At 44.7% G+C, this 19789-nt stretch overlaps 1 protein-coding gene across 5 annotated transcripts in view; it reads left to right on the top strand.

Moving 5' to 3' along the window:
* Positions 1-19789, top strand: part of prkg1b (protein kinase cGMP-dependent 1b) — a 724128-nt gene that overhangs the window by 595445 nt on the left and 108894 nt on the right. For all 5 annotated transcript variants that reach the window (XM_080205473.1, XM_080205469.1, XM_080205468.1 and 2 more), the window contains exon 8: positions 11449-11514. In XM_080205473.1, coding sequence (XP_080061599.1) covers positions 11449-11514 — 66 coding nt within the window. The remainder of the gene's footprint in view (positions 1-11448; positions 11515-19789) is intronic.

The following is a 19789-nucleotide window of genomic DNA, read 5'->3' as shown; positions in this document are numbered from 1 at the left end:
AATGCTTTTCACTGTATATGGATACATGTGACAATAATAAATCAAAGTATTGAGAGAGTTTCTTGAAGTTTGTTCGAATGGGATTTCTGTAGTCTGTTTAAAATGAGACTTTATAGTATTGTTTTATCAATTTAGATTAACATTGGGCATGTTATTACTTGGTTTATTTATATGTATTTTTTTTTTAAGTCACCAATCTGCAGTCATTTCACCAACAGGTTTATAGGGCATCTCAACAGGCAGAGTGAGATATTGCAATATGTTTCTCTAATTCTTTAGCAAGACTTTAAACAGCAAAGGGTTGATTTCAGAATTCTTAAATGATAATTTATCGCGATGGAGTCTGATGTTATGAACCATTCGTATGCTTTGTATTCAAGAGGTCGAGGCCCTGGTCACTTGTCTGATTGGATGAATCCCAAAGATCCTATAATGCTTTTCTTGCCACCCCCACCCCTTCCACCCCTTCCAAAGAAAAGAGCAGGATGTCATCCTGACAACCTGACCCAAGATTTGTCCCTCGGCCAACACCGTCAGAAGAGATTAATTGGTTGTTCATCTTGTTGTTTGTGGGATCTTGCTGTGTGCAAATGATCTGTTGTATTTGACTCTAAAACAGTGATGACTGCAAAGAATGGTCGTGTCTTAAACTCCTATCCGTCTTTGCAACACTGACCTCTTGCTCCCAGTTATAAGGTACTGGGCAGTGGATTTAAACATTGATCGTATGCAAAAACATTATTTTTGGAGCCAGGAAAATGATGTAGACTTGTTCGCCACAATTTGCAATACATAAATTTAAGTAATTGTGCAAGAAGGAAGAGAGTAATTCAGTAATGAACAGCAATGTTAAGTTAGCAGAAAAGGCATGGTTACACCATTGCTTCACTGGTTTGTACCCAAAACTGTACCTATGCCCCATGTAGCCAAAATATATTTAATCAGATCTGTACAATTTAAGTTCTTTCCTAGAGTGATTGCTGATCATCACAGGAGAAACAGTACTATTAAATTTGCCTATCAACCATTACTATAATAGAAAATGCAGGGTTCCTTGTGTATATCTAGTATTTACTTTTCAAAGTTTATTTATTAGTGTCATAAATAGACTTACATTAACACTGCAATGAAGTTACTGTGAAAATCCCCTAGTCACCACACTCTGGTGCCTGTTCAGATACACTGAGGGAGAATTTAGCACGGCCAATGCACCTAACCAGCATGTCTTTCAGACTGTGGGGGGAAACTGGAGCACTCGGGGGAGGCCCACGCAGACGCCGTGTGAACGTGCGGACTCCACACAGACAGTGACCCAAGCTGAGTATCATATCGGCTCCTTGATGCTGTGAGGCAGCAGCGCTAACCACTGTACTGCCGTGTCACCGTTGCCTGTGTTTTACTTTGAGCTATTTCGGCACTGAATTATGAGTGTGGCGATATGCGCTATCCAGCAACTGTTCTAAGTTTGTTTATTTAACCAGAATAGAGCGCACAACGTATAAAATGTTCTGTATTAGTATTGTTATTTCAGAAAGCTTTTTGTTTCCGAATAAAGGAATGAAAATGACTGGCAGATGGAATACAATGTTGGCAAGTGTGAGGTTATCCACTTTGGCAGGAATAATGGTAGGAAGGACTACTACTTACAGGGCGAAAAGCTGCAGCATGCTACGGTGCAGAGGGACCTGGGGGTCCTTGTGCATGAGTCGCAAAAACCCAGCCTACAGGTGCAGCAGGTGGTCAGGAAGACAAATGGGATGCTGGCATTCATAGCGAGGGGGATTGAATATAAAAGTAGGGAGGTCTTGCAGCAACTGTACAGGGCACTAGTGAGGCTACAGCTGGAGTACTGTGTGCACTTTTTGGTCGCCGCACTTGCACAAGGATATTTTGGCCTTGGAGGGAGTGCAGAGGAGGTTCACTAGGCTGATACCGGAGTTGAGGGGGTTGAGCTATGAGGAGAGGCTAAATAGACTGGGCTTGTACTTATTAGAGTTTAGAAGGATGAGGGGGGAGCTTATTGAGACGTATAAGATGATGAAAGGGATGGATAGGGTAGAGGCGGGGAGGTTCTTCCTGCTCAAAGGACAGCAGGACTAGAGGGCACAGCCTCAAGATGGGGGGGGGCACAGTTTAGAACGGAGTTGAGGAGGAACTTCTTCACTCAAAGGGTGGTGAATCTCTGGAATTCTCTGCCCGTTGAAGTGGTGGAGGCTACTTCACTAAATATATTTAAGACGCGGGTAGATAGGTTTTTGGTAGGCAAGGGGATTAAGGGTTATGGGGAGAAAGCGGGAAAGTGGAACTGAGCCACTTCAGATCAGCCATGATCTTATTGAATGGCGGGGCAGGCTCGAAGGGCTGGATGGCCTACTCCTGCCCCTATTTCTTATGTTTGTGTTCTTATTTCATTGCAAGCCCATTGCTCTGCTCACTAAGTCTTAAGCTTATGTTTGTGGGTGCTGTGTCTTGTTCCAACTCTCAACACAAAACCGAGTTGAAGGCAAAATACTGCTGATGCTGGAATCTGATACAAAAACAGAAAATACTGGAAAGTCTCAGCAGGTCTGGCAGCATCTGTGAGGAGAGAATCGAGCCAACATTTCGAGTCTGGATGGCCCTTCATCAGGGCACAAGACCGAGCTGTCGTACTTCCATCACAAATACCAGTGCCCATCTTTTATGAACTGAGGGTTCTAGATTGATGGATACATGACCTGTACCACTCTGCATTTACACCTTCTTGTTGTCGAATTATCTACAGCGCCATGTGTGGCTGGAGGATATAAATCGCTTCATGGCCTCACCCCCTCCTATCTCTGTAGCTTCCCTTGGCTCTATAGTCCTCTATGAACTCTACGTTCCGCAATCTCTGGCCTTTCTGAATCCCACACTCCCCACACTTTCGAATGCCCTCTTTGAATTTCTGTCTCTCTCTGTCCTCAAAACTGACCTACATGACCACATTTTAGTCGCTCCTAATATTTCTTTCTCTGGTTCAGTGTCCACTTGTTTCCTATTGCAGTTCAGACAAGTACATTGAATTGCTTTTCTACGTTAAAGGCTCTATATTTGGTCAATTTGTCAATGCTCAATGAGCCAATATTGTACATTCTTTCACTGGTTAAATTAAAACATAATAAAAATGATGTCAATATTTACAAACAGTTTACTGCTGAAGTACGCTATGATTCATAATTCCCCTGGCAGAAGCTGCTGGCCTTAATCTCTTGAACTGTAATTTCCAAATAATTATCAAGCTAACTTCAAATATTATTTGTTTTCAGCCAGTATTCTGAATATATCCCAGTGCTTTCAGAGGTAAGAGGTCCATTTTTGGTGGTTGCTGAGGACCACCAGACCCTGACTGAAATGATCTTCCCCTTTTGCAATCTAAATCCCCTGAAAGGTAACTCTTCCACGGCTTCCTCCACCCCAAACCCCTAGTCCTGAAATGACACTGGGGAACTGGCTGAGAGTCAGTGATACAGCCCGATCTGAGACCCACACTTCCTTCAAGGGTGCCTTCATTTGTGGCCTTTAATTTGGACACCACAGTTCAGTCTGCAAGATGATACAATTCTGTAGTACTTTTAATTAGGGCCTAGCACCAAAATTTATCTTGGATTACCAGACAGTTATGGACAAGAAGGCTTTTAGCTCATCTTTATTCATGAAATTCCCGCGTACACTTCCCACAGCTTCGGAAAAGCAGCCAGCATAATCAAGGACCCCATGCTCCCCGGACGTTCTCTCTTTCACCTTCTTCCATCGGGAAAAAGATACAAAAGTCTGAGATCATTATACCAACTGACTCAAGAACAGTTTCTTCCCTGCTGCCATCAAACTTTTCAAAGGAGCTACCTTATATTAAGCTGATCTTTCTCTACACCCTAGTTATGACTGTAACACTATATTCTGCACCCTCCTTTCCCTCTCCTTTATGTATTCTATGATTGGTACGCTTTGTTTAGCGTGCAAGAAATAATACTTTTCACGCTATCCCAATGCATGTAGCAATAATAAATCAAATCCAATCCAATGAATTTATTGAGAAAGTAGGTTCTAACGTCCCCATCACCCCCCCCCCCCACCACATTTGCTTCAACCCTTCAGTGGTTTACAATGGAAAGGCATCAATCCGATAGTAATGCTCTGTGGGGTGTAACCCCTGTACGACAACCCCTTTGATAGAAGTTTGAATCTTTCTCAGATTATCCTTCATATGAAGCAAGCCACTTGCTTCGGTAAGAAATCACGCTGCCCCTGCACCTCCGTGCTAATAGACGGTTTTTATTTTGTTTGCGTTCACTGTGGAAAGTGTTTGAGCAGAATTAGGGATCACAGCAAATAGACCGCAGATGTGTTTGTTCATCACAGCCTCAGCTGCACATTCTTACAATAAAATACTAATTTTTTTTGGGTCTTCCTTATGCTTTGATGCTCCAGTGAAAGCTGCGATCTAATTGTAGACATCAGCTACTTAAAAAGGTAACTGCAGCCCCTGACTACGCAGAAGGCCAAGGGGAGCTATTTACACGTATATTTTAGGAGCTGCTTCGTTCTAATGAGCAACGTGTTAAGAGAATGTAGCTTGACCTTGGTTAATTATCTCCCTCCAGCACTGGATGATAAAAGCACTTTTGCTTTTTCAGAAGACGGGTGTACGCAATTGCCTGTCCCATTAATTTGGACGCAATGTACACCGCATTTCAGTCTATATAGGTGAGATGGATTAACCTTGGTAAATGTTTGAAGTTATGGGGATACGGCGGGGGAGAGGAGGCCTGAATAAGATGCTCTGTAAGGGAACCAGCGCAGATTGGATGGGCCGAAAGGCCCCCTTCTGCACTCTAGGCATTCAGTGAAAAGGGCTGGCCAGAATCCAGGAACAGAGTTGGTTATAATGGGAAGGTCTTGGTTACCGAGAGGCTGCACGTTGAGGCACTCAGTAAATAATTGAATGGCTGACAGCTGAGGAAAGACCACATGCAAAGTTAATGTTGAGCAGTCCAAAGCATGAATATGAAGATCCAGGCCGCCATCTTACATCAGTTTCCTGATGGCCAGGCCGCCATTGTGGTGGAGTGTTGTTTGGTTGCAGGAATCCATTCCTCCATGTATTGGAAGGTGACCTGCGGTGTTTTCAATGTTGAAGTTCAAACGAGGGTTTCCGTGAGCTATTATTTCTTTATTCACGACTCAGTAGAAAAAGCAAAATACTGATCCCTGAACAATCATTCGATATTTCAGCCCAATTAGCAGCACTTGCGGGGATATCCACTTATGGGTTGTGTTTTAATGATTCATTTCACCCTATTATTGATCCCATTCCAAGTTGTGCTTTGTGTCATAGCTCTGCATGGAGTAAGAGTGATCATCGATGATTAAAGTCTTTATAGGCAGGTGACATTTGTTTCATGTCAAGGGCAATTTGATGAGTGGACACAAAGTTGTCCTGGAGACAAACGTGTTAATAAACAGGTGCAGTGGACTACGCAAGAGCCAAGTTGGAAGTATCCCATCACAGTGAAACAATACTGTATAAAAGCATTGGCAAGTAACTGCTGACATAGATAGAAACAGCAGCCCTGGGTAAAAGCAAGGCTCCCAGCGATGTACGGCAAACGGACATCTCTGACAGACGGTGTACTTTTCGAAAAGCCCCTTGTGGTATCGAGTTCTTGCCTCCCTCAGCAGTTGTAACTCCTGGTGTCCTGTTGCTTGTTGAGCCTGGAGGTGCTCTGGACATAGGCCAGGCTCTTTCCAATGATCAGGATACTGCAGTTGACCGTTTAAAAGCTGAGAGGGTTTTATGTGGAGCCTAGTGGAAGGCAACAACTTCTAGAGAAATATGAACGACACAGACACTGAAACAGAGTTCGAGAACTCTTCCTCAGAATGCAGTGATGAAGATACAGATGGGGAGATAACTGAGTTAGTGACTTTACTTTCCTTAAATTTCATCTGTTAAGCTCAACTGTACCCAGTAAATTTCTTGTAAATGAAGCACGCCTTGAGTTTTAAACTTAATTTAGATCTTTTTTCAACGTAAGTACAGTTGTTGGCAAAAGGAGATGAGATAATTTTGGATTAAAACACACTGATAAATAAATTCACAAATCCCAAGCCAAGAGGTTAAATATTTTTGGGAAGCTTATAAGACTGATTTAAGTTCATGAGATGTCAACTAAAATATTTTGCTTTCAGTAGACCTCACTTGATGGCAAAGCCATCTAGAACAAAACTGAATGTTAAATTACTAATGTGTGGTTAAAACATCATAGCAAAAGAGTTTAGAATTTTTAACATGTATTTATATAATTGGAGTTTTAATGATTTCCTCAATTATTGCACCGTGCTAACCAGGGATCTGTGTTTCTTATCATGTGTTAAAAATATTCTGCTTATCATTGTATCTAAGAACAAAAACGGACTGCAAACTGTGATTTCACCCTAACTATGGGAGAGATATTATCTATAACCTGTTGCTCAATGTTATAATGGGACAAAAACAGGGTGGGATTTTACAGCCTCGCTCGACCCGAGACTGTAAAATCCCTTTGCGGTCAACAGACCTTCCCATTGTCCACCCCTTGCCCACTCCACTTCCTCCGTAGGCAAAATTATAGAATTCCAGTGATGGTCTCCTTTTACAAAGTTGCACACTTTCATTAATATCAACTGGAACCTCTGGTGACGGGAAATCAGTGAGAATTATTTTCCAGTACATCAATCCCTTGCCCCCCCCTCTGCCTTCACAAAAAGCACCGGAGATGTGTGGAGAGCTGTGTCCTTAAAGGGACACTATCATCATCAAAAAAGAGATGCTTGACGTTTTGTCTCCATTTGCCGTGACTCTGCTTGACGGTCATGATGCATTTTAAACAGACTCCCGTCACTCTCAATTGTTTATGCAACTCTTGAAAGAAACGATTTGTCAAAAGTATGTTCATTCTCTTGGTAAAGGCTGTACAAGCCTACATCCTTGGAGGACGGAATGTCTTGTACAGCCACACACAATGCAGTTAAGTGATAAATAGGCAGCGATGATTTGTTGAGCGTTTCTGAAACTGTTGAAGAGATAGGCAAAGGTGTATTTCCCAAATTTGAAATGCAAAGGAGCTGAACACACAGAACCCGGGTTGAGACCAGAGGCAGGACAAGGTGGAGCGGGGTGTGGAACATGAGAGGGGACGGATGAGATGAAGACAGGGAGAGGGGAGGGAGAAGACAGAGGCAGGATTTGGGGGAATATCATCAAATCATACAGTGCAGAAGGAGATGGGACAGGGGTGAGTGGGGTCAAGGAACAGACGGGAGTCTTGAAAGGCTGCCTTGGGACAAGAGTTATAGAATATCCAAGGAGGAGTCAGTGACCGTCCTGAGACTGAAGCCGCATCTTTTTTCTTTTAGCGTATCTTCACACCAACACTGTTTTTCCCTTCTGGGGGAATAATGGTGGAAGGATTCCTGAGCTGATTAAGAACATACTTTCTATTCCAACAAGACCTCATGTTGGACTTGAACCTGGAGCTTCTGGTCCAGAAGGAAGGGTGCTACCACTGCATTGCAGGACACCATGCTGTTTTTTATTTAGTTATCTTTATTGCCATATAGTGCAAAGCGCACAAGCACATAAAGACGAGAACTGTAACAACATCAAACAATACACACATGTAAATCACACTGTGTTTCTAACAAGTCTTCTATAAGTCACTACGTTTTCAGCATTGACAACTGTCAGAGGGATATTGAACAGACTGCCCTGGGGCTGAGGCCACACTGTCAGGGGGATATTGAAGAGACTGTCCTGGGACTGAGGCCACACCGTCAGGGGGATATTGAAGAGACTGCCCTGGGACTGAGGCCACACTGTCAGGGGGATATTGAAGAGACTGCCCTGGGACTGAGGCCACACTGTCAGGGGGATATTGAAGAGACTGCCCTGGGACTGAGGCCACACTGTCAGGGGGATATTGAAGAGACTGTCCTGGGACTGAGGCCACACTGTCAGGGGGATATTGAAGAGACTGCCCTGGGACTGAGGCCACACTGTCAGGGGGATATTGAAGAGACTGTCCTGGGACTGAGGCCACACTGTCAGGGGGATATTGAAGAGACTGCCCTGGGACTGAGGCCACACTGTCAGGGGGATATTGAAGAGACTGCCCTGGGACTGAGGCCACACTGTCAGGGGGATATTGAAGAGACTGTCCTGGGGCTGAGGCCACACTGCCAGGGGGATATTGAAGAGACTGCCCTGGGACTGAGGCCACACTGTCAGGGGGATATTGAAGAGACTGTCCTGAGACTGAGGCCACACTGCCAGGGGGATATTGAAGAGACTGCCCTGGGACTGAGGCCACACTGCCAGGGGGATATTGAAGAGACTGTCCTGGGACTGAGGCCACACTGTCAGGGGGATATTGAAGAGACTGTCCTGGGACTGAGGCCACACTGTCAGGGGGATATTGAAGAGACTGCCCTGGGACTGAGTCCACACTGTCAGGGGGATATTGAAGAAACAGTCTTGGGGCTAAGGCCCAGTAGAAAGGGATAGTGAAGAGTTGGCCGTAAAAGCCAAGTTAGAAGTCACATACTCTTGGTCCTGGTTTTGGGCAGGGAAGGCTTCTCTGGCAAGTAATGGTCATGTACAATATGGTGAGCAAGTAGTGATCGAGGGATATGGGAATGTATTGTCAAAGGGAGACATTGAGGAGTTTCAAGTCTCCTTAGATGAGGGGGCCTTTGAAGGGACTGAGTCTGATGAGGGTGAGGACTCAGGTGAGCTACATGAAGGTGTCTGCCGCATTGTGTCTATACAATGACATGCTCATGACAACCTCTCAGCTACAAGATTTCAAGAAGAATGAGGTGAAATTTTCAGAATTGACACTTCAGGCTTCGATGCAGAACAGACTTTCATTGCCAGTGTCTGTATGTCACAAAAGATCATCAACTTCACAATAATCACGGAAGCAACATTAATCACCTTCATCCCTATTGATGGGGCCATGCTCGGAGCGTGTCATGGCCTTGGGGACATGTGGTCACTGTGGAATGTGGGCTACACTAGCACACACCCTTTAGCACATTGTTCAATCCCTTGAACAAGTCAGTGAGCCTGGCTGCCTTCAAACAGCTGAAATGCCGTTTGGTACATGGATGTACTCATGCCAGTATGACTGTGGCTTCACAAGGTGGTGTTCGAAGGAAAAACACTCTGATGGTTAGCATTGACCGTCTGAAACCAGAACTAAATCTGGACAGCACCAGCCTTCCCATTGCCAGTTCTCATGTGAATAATACAGAGGCTGCATCTTGATACTGATCCCAATACGCCATCGACATCAGGATGCAGTGACCTTTTACTCGACAAAGCTGCAAATTATGTTCACGTTGTCCTCACAGAGAATGCTCAGGAGGGCTATTAGTTTAGTGACAAATGTTCCTGACCCTGCATTGGTTGGATGCATGCCGAGTCTATTTCCTGCATTGCCTTGGCAGTCGGGAGGAAGGTGGCCCAGTGACTCATTAGCAGCATCTTGCCTTGATAGATCCTGTTGAGGACTCAGTGGATGTGTCTAAACATCACTTTTATAGCATGACTGTCCTCAACAGCTCACAGAGGCCAGTCCTTTCTAGCCTCCTTCAGTCAATTAGTGCACAGTTGTGTAATGAATTCCATATGGAGTTACATACCGTGCCTTCATAGAAAGATTCCAGGAAGGATTGCTCAGCTAGGCAGCCTCTCGGGAGCCAGGTAAGGTCCTCAGAGGGAAATAGATGGCTGCACGAGGATGAGCACCCAGGTGAGACAGCACATACTCATCCTCTCCAGCAGACAATCCTAATCTCACCGAGCGTGGCTCAATTCCATCACTCGGTGTTACACATTGGAGCGAGTGCGAAGTAAGAATGTAATAATGCTCAGCCTTAAACACAGAGGCAAAACATGCAGCAGGGAGGCATGAAAGCTTGTTGATGGATATCACTTTTCGCAAAGGCTCACTTGTCATGAAATAAACCATTCATCAGGTGCATCAGGTGAAAATATTCTAACATTCGCTAACTGCTTGTCATATCCTCAAACTACACACTTCAGTGCAGCAGCATCAGGGTAATCACTAACCTTGATAAGCAATTCTTCTGAAGCCAAATATTGTCTGCCTGACATCCAAGGGTCACAGTTGTATTGTTCGGACATCATAAATGCCTTTATTCATGTCTCCGATGTGTAAATAAATGCTACCTGCTGCAGAATTAATGTAATTGATAATGTCACTCGTTCAGTGAGAGGTCAAAATCCTGAAACTACTCCCTTAACAGCATTATGGTCCATCTACACCAGATGGACCGCAGTGGGTCATGAAGGCAGCTCACCACCACCTTTTCAGGGGCAATTGGGTTTGGGCAATAAATGCTAGCCTAGTTTGTGTTGTCCACATCCCATGAAAGAATTTTTTAAAAATTGGATCCCTGAATGAATGAATGGGACCTTGGATCACATCGATTATTTATTGGTCACTTGAGACGTGCAGAGGGAGAGGGATAAATGCAAAATACATTTACAATAGTGAACAGTATACACAGTGTATGATCACCTGTGCCACCGTTGCGCATTCATTTTTCGTACCCTGTCACTACGTCTGGCCTGATCCACAGCAGTGACGGAGGCAGCTTGCTGACTGCCATGCCCTGTTACTTGAGTTGACTTTGGCAGGCATCTTCTGGTGGCCTGAGTCCTGCAACTCTGGCAGTAAAATCCGAGGGCAATTTTAGCTGCTTGCTTGTCTGCTTTCCATCAGGCGGGCAATGGCCTCATGTTAGCTTAAGGAGACGAATAGCTGCAGGGCTTTCACTGACAGCTTCCTGAACTGGATGTTGTTAACAGTGCGTCAGCTATTGTCACTCATTTGGAGCTATTCAACAGTTATGGGTGTGACCCTGTAATGTTGCTGTCCCTCTGGTTACACAGCCCGATATTCTTTCTGTATCACAATTTACATAACGTGGCAGATCCAATATCCAACAGATTTCCTGCTGCTGTAGAAATAGTTAGCACTGCTGCCTCAGAGCGTCAGGGACCCAGGTTCCATTCCGGCCTTGGGTGACAGTACGGAGTTTACGCATTCTCCCCGTGTCTGCGTGGGTTTCCTCCTGGTGCTCCGGTTTCCTCCTACACTCCAAAGGTATGCGAGTTAGGTGGATTGGCCATGTTCAATTGCCCCTCAGGGGAATAGCAGGGTAAATATGTGGGGTTAGAGGGATAGGACCTGGTTGGATTGTTGTCAATGCAGACTCGATGCGCCAGACGGCCTTCTGCATCATAGGAGTTCTACGATTGTATGAAATGTAAAGCTATCCCATATTGTCCTAGGTGCCAGGAAGTCTAATGGAACCTACGATCTCAGTTTACATGGTACTTTCTGTTTTCTTTTTCAGAGAGGATGTGAGGACCGCCAATGTCATTGCAGCTGAAACAGTGACCTGTCTAGTGATTGACAGAGAGTGAGTAAACTAATCTTATCGCTTCCACATCTCCATACCTGCATCGGGCCAAGGTCTATCTAAGACTGTAACATCTCCATGCATTATTACGTTTAGTATGGCAACACACAAATGCTCACCAAATGTGTGAAATACCAGTTGGGGTAGATGAGGAATGTCCCTTTTCGGGGAGAACAGGGCAAGGTGCAATCGAGGGCAACCATTGTCGGAATGAAAATTGTGTGTTTTCTACAATAGGTGTGTCGCCACCCTGGTCAGATGACCATTCAGGTGAGGGCCACGTACTCTGAGCTGTGGCAGACACAGAGTACGTGAGCTGTGGGGATTGTCGCTCTGTCAACCTTAATCCCCCGAAGAAAGTTTCCACTCCTTAATTGTAACAACCGCGCTTGATTCAGATAACAAAAGGTTTGACAGATTTGCTGAATGGTTTGTTGTTGTAATTGGTTCCAAAACAAATATTGGCATTTTACTATGCGTGTAGGACTGGATTTGCACCTGTGACAAAGTCATTATTCACTAACAAAGGGATAGGGAATTCTCGCTAAATCCGAGCTGTCATGTTCACAAAGGTCAGGTGAAATTTCAGCTTGAGTCAGGTAATCTCAGTGGAGTGATTTAGGAGGCACAGTTCACAATTAAATCGCTAAATCCACCCCGAGAAATGCTTTTTTTCTTGCTGTCACAATTTAGTATTTTGAATCATTTCTGTCTCTGGGGAGCTGATGTTGTGATTGTGCTATGTTTAGATGTGTTTAAAGTGAATTCCAACAGGTTTAAAAAGACTAAGTGGTAGGTGGCAGGCAGTAAATGTCCATATTGATCTCAGATGATGAACAGGCTGTGGAAATCACAACCGGTATTGTGAAGGGCCAATTACCTTAGGTCAATTCATCAGGGTGATACACCTTCATTTTGAGAATGTTAGAATGTGGCCTCTTAGAACTACCACTAATCAGCAAGCACAGGAGGAGATGTTTTGGCCCATCTATCCCGTGCTAACACTTTGAAAGGTTTTTCCCGTTAGTAATACTTTCCTGCTGTTTTCCCCGTAGCTCCGCATTCTTTTTTCCTTTTCACACATGTCTTCAGTGCCTTTCTGAAAGTTACTGTTGAATCTGCATCTACCATCCTTTCAGTTGGTGCATCCACGGGGTGGGGATGGTGCTGGTATTGTTCCTGTATTTTTAATCCCAGAGACCCAGGGTAATTCTCTGGGGACTCACTTTCGAATCCCACCACAGCAGATTGTCAATTTTGAATTTGACAAAAATCTGCAATTAAATATCTAATTGGTGAGCATTGTTGAAAAAAAACACATCTGGTTCACTAAAATCCTTCAGGGAAGGAAATCTGCCGTCCTTACCTGGTCTGGCCAAATGTGACTCCAGATTCACAGGAATGTGTTTGACCCTCAGTTAGAGGGCAATTAGTGAATGAATTAAATGATAAAAATAAATTCAAGATTTTAACTTGCTGCACTGAAAAACAAAACCTCCTCATCTTCCATCTCATTGTTTGGACAATTATCCTGTGTCCACTGCTTACCAACCCTTTTGACGATAGAAGTTATTTTGCCAAATCTACTCTATGCTTTATAATTTCAGCCACCTCCATTACGTCTCTCTATACGTCTGTGCTCTAAAGGCAGCAAACTCAGCACGTTTCATCTCTCCACATAGCTGTTATCCCACATGACCTCCCTTACTGTTGAAGTAAATCTCCACTGCTCCCTCTCTAAGGCCTTAACATCCTACTGAAGTACGTCATCTACTCGTGCGTTGCTACTCGAGAACAAGCCAGCAATACAGGCCACAAATGGGACAAAGCAATAACTTGAGTAGTCAGTCTTCAAAACAAGACTGCCAAGAAGTATCCTTGAGATCCAGGTTCCTCAACTGGAAGCTCAGAAAAATGCAGGATGTCAGCTTCACAGTTAGAAATTGTCTCAAATAAATTAATGCCAAAAAAAAGACAAGTCAGACTATAAAAAATGATGGAGAAAGTGGTGCAGTTTACCCCATGTCCTCCAGGGCAGATATGACATTAAGCTAATTAAGTGCTTTGACAGTTTCTCTGTGTCCCCTTGTTGGGAAGTAAAGTAGCTCAATCAAATCACCTCGGGCCTCTCGATACCCTGTCTGCTTTTGTAGACATGATGTGGGTATGCCGGCGTTGGACTGGCGTAAACACAGTAAAAAGTCTGACAACTGCCGGATCCAAGTGGAGAGGATCTCCAAGAAGATTGCACATATCGACACAGACATCAAGTTTTTACTAAAACCTGGTGTTGTCAGACTTTTTACTGCTTTTGTAGAACCACACATGTCACAGACACAATGTGAAGTTCAGATCTGTGTGTGTGTGTGTGTGTGTGTGGGGGGGAGTGGTGGGAGCGCCGGTGTGGTGTTGGGGGGGGGGATGTTGTTACACCCCTGTGTAATTAGATTTTGGACAATATCAACATATTCAAACCATTTACAGGAGTCACCAGCACCTGTACCCTGGATAGAATAGCCACCAAGTATGTAAGGCTTGTTTTAGTCCCTCTTGTGTCTAGGATGTGACAGATCTTAATGTAGAATAATCTTACAGCCCAGTGAGACCACCTCAAGCAACCACAAGTGCATCATTTTGAATAAAAATATGTTCCCCAAATTCAAGGTTCCCCAGCTGCAGAGGCAGAGAGGTCAGTTCCTCACGGGGTCTGCTGTGTTCAGCTCTGGATGTTATTCTTTTCTGTGCAGTTCTGGAATCTGTTCTCATCAGTCCCCTGAATTTTGATATATGCTGGTCTGTATTTTGGTCCAGTCTGCGTCCAGTTCTTGTCTATACCCTAGTCTAGTCTGTATGTTGATCGATGCTGGTTGGTGATCTTTTTCAGTTTGTAGTCTTTTCTGGTCAGTTACCTGTTCTGGTCTGTACCTGGTGAGTAACCTTTTCTGATCTGTACCAATCCGCTGACCTGTTCTGGTCAGTGACCTGTCTGCTGACCTGTTCTGGTCAGTAACTTGTTCTGGTCTATACCTGTCTGCTGACCTGTTCTGGTCAATAACCTATTCTGGTCTGCACCAATCCGCTGACTTGTTTTAGTTGGTAATCTGTTATTGATGTTCAGCTCCTGCAGCTGTGGTTTAACAGTAGATTATCTTTTCCCTGTTTGCTCTCCCAGTTGAATCCCCTGGCTACCGTGTGGCATGTCTTACAGCCTCGGTGTTCTTCTTGTGAGCCATGGATTGCGAATCATATCAGAGAATCCAAGTTTCACCACTCCGCAGTGCATTAATATTCAATCCCAAATGATCATCACCTGGCTAATTATACTAACGCCACTGTTTTTTTTCGTAAGATTCGTGTTTTCACATTTCACATTTGCTGTCTGTACAGACTGTATATCTATTGACGTATTTCCCCAATTACACCTTACACAATCCTTGTTCGCAGTTCTCTCCGACCTGTTAGTGTTCTCAGCCTCTGCATACTGTTCTATTCCTGGGAGATCCTCTCAGCTCAGCCACTTGCCCAATGCTCACCCAACGTGTAATTTTTTTTATTCATTTGTGGGACATGGGTGTCACTGGCTGGGCCAGCATTTATTGCCCATCCCTAGTTGGCCTTGAACTGAATGGGTTGGTAGGCCACTTCAGAGGGCGGTTGAGAGTCAACCACTTTGCGGATTTGGAATCACGTGTAGGCCACACCAGATAAGGATGACAGATTTTAAAGAACAGTACAGCACAAGAAAAGGCCCTTCAGCCCTCCAAGCCTGTGCCGATCATGTTGTCCTATCTAGATCAACCGCTTATATCACTCTTTTCCCCGCCTGTTGATGTGTCTATCCAAATCAGTCTTAAATGTCGCTAATGTCTCTGCCTCAACCACCTCACTTGGCAGTGCATTCCAGGCCCCCACCACTCTCTGTGTAAAAAACTTCTCCTGCACATCTCCACTGAACCTTTCCCCCCTTATCTTGAACTTGTGCCCCCTTGTAATTACCATTTCTGCCCTGGGAAAAAGCTTCCAACTGTTCACCCTATCTATAGTCATGATAATTTTATCAACTTCTATCAGGTCATTCCTTAACCTCCAACTTTCCAGGGAGAACAATCCCAGTTTATTAAATCTCTCCTCATGGCTAATACCCTCCATACCAGGCAACATCCTCGTCAACCTTTTCTGTTCTTCCTCCAAAGCGTCCATGTCCTTCTGGGAGCATGGTGACCAGAATGGACACAGTATTCCAAATGTGGTCTAATCAACATTTTATATGACTGAAACAGAATTTGCTAACTTTTATACTCGATGCCGATGAAGGCAAGCATGCCACATGCTTTCCTCACCACCTTTTGCACCTGTGCTGCCACTTTTAAGGATCTGTGGACTTCTACTTCTCTCTGTATGTTTATGCTCCTGATGGTTCTGCCATATATTTTATAGCTCCCCTATTTACCTGAAGGACATTAGTGAACCAGATACGCTTTTCCGACAATCAGCAATGGTTTCATGGTAGATTCTGAATTCCAGATTTATTTACTGAATTCAAATTCTGCCTTCTGTCATGGTGGGATTCGAACCCTGGTCCACAGAACATTAGCTGAGTTTCTGGATTAATAGTTTAGTGATAATACCACTAGGCCATCACCTCATGTAACCTTCACAATTGGCTCTGAGATTGAGAACAGGGAGCGTGGTGGATTTTTCTGGTATGGCTTAGATATTCTGCGATCAACTTGGTTCCTCTGCACACCTCCTGAGGCTTGGGACTTGGACTTACCTGGCCTGTATGTCTCTGATCTGTCTGTGCACCCACTGAGCAACAGATGGTCAATTTCATCATCCAGTGTCTATATTTAATGTGTGCCTGAGACCATGTTTGTTGTGTGATGATATGTTGCAATGCGAGTTGTAAATGGTGCACGTTCCTGTTACTATGCGATACAGGTGAAGGCAGTAGATGTTTAAGTTGATGAGTGGGGTGCCAATCAAGTGGGCTGCATGGTCCTCAGTCGAGTTCTGCCACACCCATCCAGACAAGCAAAGACTATTCCATCATTCTTCTGCCTTCTGGGTGAGGTGAGGCTTTGGAGAATCGAGGGTGAGTTATTCACTGCAGAATTCCTAGCTTGAGAACTGCTTTTGCCACCAGGGATTTATATGCGAGAATCTGTTGGAAGAAGTGCCTTTGTGGAATAGATTCATAGGCTAGCCAGAATCATATGACATCTGATGTCACTCTTTGGGCAGCATTTGACCTTCTGTTCACAGTGTGTCAGCTGACAGGGAACGGTAGCAGGCAAAAGGCAGGGAATTATAGGCCGGTTAGTTTAATGTCTGTTGTAGGTAAAAGGCTTGAATCCTTAATCAAGGAGAAAATAGCAAGGCATCTTGAGGAGAATTGTTTGATAGAGCAGACGCAGCACGGTTTCGTTAAGGGGAAGTCGTGTCTGATGAATTTATTGGAATTCTATGACGATGTGTCTAGGGCGGTGGATAGAGGAGAGCCGGTAGGTGTTTCTTGATTTTCAGAAGGCGTTTGATAAGGTGCCACACACGAGGTTATTCCAGAAGGTCAGGGGGCATGGAGTTGGGGGTAGGGTGTTAGCGTGGATAGAGGATTGGCTGTCAAATAGGAGGCAGAGAGTGGGGGTCAATGGGTACTATTCAGATTGGCGGTTGGTGACTAGTGGAGTGCCCCAGGGGTCGGTGCTGGGGCCTCAGCTATTTACCATTTATATAGATGATCTGGAGGAGGGAACCGAGTGTATGGTGTCAAAATCTGCTGATGACACCAAGATTGGTGGAACGGCAAATTGCGCGGAGGGTGTGGAGAGTCTGCAGAGGGATCTAGATAGGCTGGGCGAATGGGCCAGGAACTGGCAAATGGAATTTAATGTTGGCAAGTGTGAGGTTGTCCACTTTGGTAGGAATAATGGTTGGAAGGACTATTACTTACATGGCAAAAAACTGCAGCATGCGACGGTGCAGAGGGACCTCGGGGTCCTTGTGCATGAGTCGCAAAAACCCAGCCTGCAGGTGCAGCAGGTGGTCAGGAAGGCGAATGGGATGCTGGCCATCATAGCGAGGGGGATTGAATATAAAAGTAGGGAGGTCTTGCTGCAGCTGTATAGGGCATTGGTGAGGCTGCAGCTGGAGTACTGTGTGCAGTTTTGGGCGCCGTACTTACGCAAGGATGTTTTGGCCTTGGAGGGAGTGCAGAGGAGGTTTACTAGGCTGATACCGGAGTTGAGGGGGTTGAGCTATGAGGAGAGGCTGAATAAACTAGGCTTGTACTCGTTAGAGTTTAGAAGAATGAGGGGAGATCTCATTGAGACGTATAAGATGATGAATGGGATGGATAGAATAGAGGTGGAGAGACTCTTCCTGCTCAGAAAGGACAGTAGGACTAGGGGGCACAGCCTCAAGATAAGGGGGGGAGCAGTTTAGAACGGAGTTGAGGAGGAACTTCTTCACTCAAAGGGTGGTGAATCTCTGGAATTCTCTGCCCGTTGAAGTGGTGGAGGCTGCCTCGCTAAATATATTTAAGACGCGGGTTGATAGGTTTTTGGTAGGCAAGGGGATTAAGGGTTATGGGGAGAAGGTGGGAAAGTGGAACTGATCCACTTCAGATCAGCCATGATCTTATTGAATGGCGGGGCAGGCTCGAAGGGCTAGATGGCCTACTCCTGCTCCTATTTTGTTCTTATGTTTTCTCCACCATATTGTCAGGAACAGAGTGCAGGAATCTTGAGGGGTTGGGTCCCACGACATCTGAGCCCTCCCTGCCAGCAACTTCATTATTTAAAAGTCAGGCTGCCATTTTTTTAAAGGCCACCTCAGTGCATTAAAGTTAAAATGGATTGAGTGCAGTACAGGAGAGGCGTAACTTCCTTATCTGTAACTCTACAGCCCTTGATGCATTGCACAACCCAGATCTCTCCCGGCCTGAGTCAGACAGTGATTAGCACTGCTGCCTCACAGTTCCGTGGACCTGGGCTTGATTCCCGGCTTGGGTCACTGTCTGTGTGGAGTTTGCACATTCTGCCCGTGTCTGTGTGGGTTTCGTCCAGCTGCTCCAGTTTCCTCCCACAGTCTCGAGATATGCTGGTTAGGCGCATTGACCATGCTAAGTTCTCCCTCTGTGTATCCGATCAGGCGTCAGAGTGTGTGGTGACTGGGAAATTTTCACAGTAACTTCATTGCATTGTGAATGTAAGTTGACTTGTGACTAACAAAATAAATCTTAAACCTTAAAAGAAAAGTCAGATGAGATAGGATCACCTGGATTTTAAGGTAAGAATATTCGAGTGGTGAGGCAGTCGATTCAGTTGCCCCTCTATTGGAACTTCAAGGCTCTATCTTCTCAAACCGCTATCTGCTTCAAAGTGTCTACAAACGACGCAACTTGGAAGTGAAGAACAAGCAGGGAAGCCGATGTAATCATTGACATGCTATCAAGAGCCGCAATCCCTTTGAAGATAATTGCTGATGATAATACAGAATGTGAAAGCTTCCAGATGCAAGGAGGAACAACAGCATGACATGGTCATCACCCCAGCAGAGACACTGAATCTAAGAGACAGGTTCTTGTTCAGAGCAAACAGCACAGTGAGATGCAACTCCCCAAGTGCTGCAGGAAGCAGTGATGAATTGATGGCCTGAAACAAGGGCACACCTATTGTTATGAGAGAGTATTGGGCATGCAAGGGTGAAATGATTACCCAAGGTGGCATCTTGTAAAAAGGAGCTAGAGTCTAATGAGATGAGAAAAGGAACGCTGCAAAATATCCCTGTCAACCATCAAGGAATTCAGATGAGTCTAAGGAAAACAAGTGAAGTGTTTCACTGGCCCAACATAAACGGTGAGATTAAAAAGTGTGTCAAATAGTGAAGTGCACAATGAACATTGTGATGCGAGTGTACCTTTAAGAATTTTTTTTAAATCATGTTCTCTGCAGCTATCGCAACTTCAGTTTTTTTTATTGTTGTCAGGGATGTCTGGAGACTCCTTTTATTGCTGCTTCAATGGTTTGAATGGGGTTTTGTTTATTTTTACTCTAGGATCTTTTATGACCCTGCATTGTGAGGGGGAAGATTGATTGACGAGTCAAAATCAGGTGGCTCCTCAGCAGAAGAATTCAGGGATTTATTTTCAGTTTTAGTTTAGAAGGGGGTAGAAAATCAGATTGAAAAGAAGTGTTTTCCTCTCTCTCTCCCCTGGTTTTGGAAATTCTGCTGTTAACTGGAAGCAAGGTTCTTGGCCTTCCTGAATTAATGT

Source organism: Carcharhinus amblyrhynchos, chromosome 17 (genome assembly GCF_965287045.1).
Source record: "Carcharhinus amblyrhynchos chromosome 17, sCarAmb.v2.hapA, whole genome shotgun sequence".
Taxonomy (NCBI): Eukaryota; Metazoa; Chordata; class Chondrichthyes; order Carcharhiniformes; family Carcharhinidae; genus Carcharhinus; species Carcharhinus amblyrhynchos.
The sequence above is the reverse complement of the archived record's forward strand: the minus strand, read 5'-3'. Positions and strand labels throughout refer to the sequence as shown.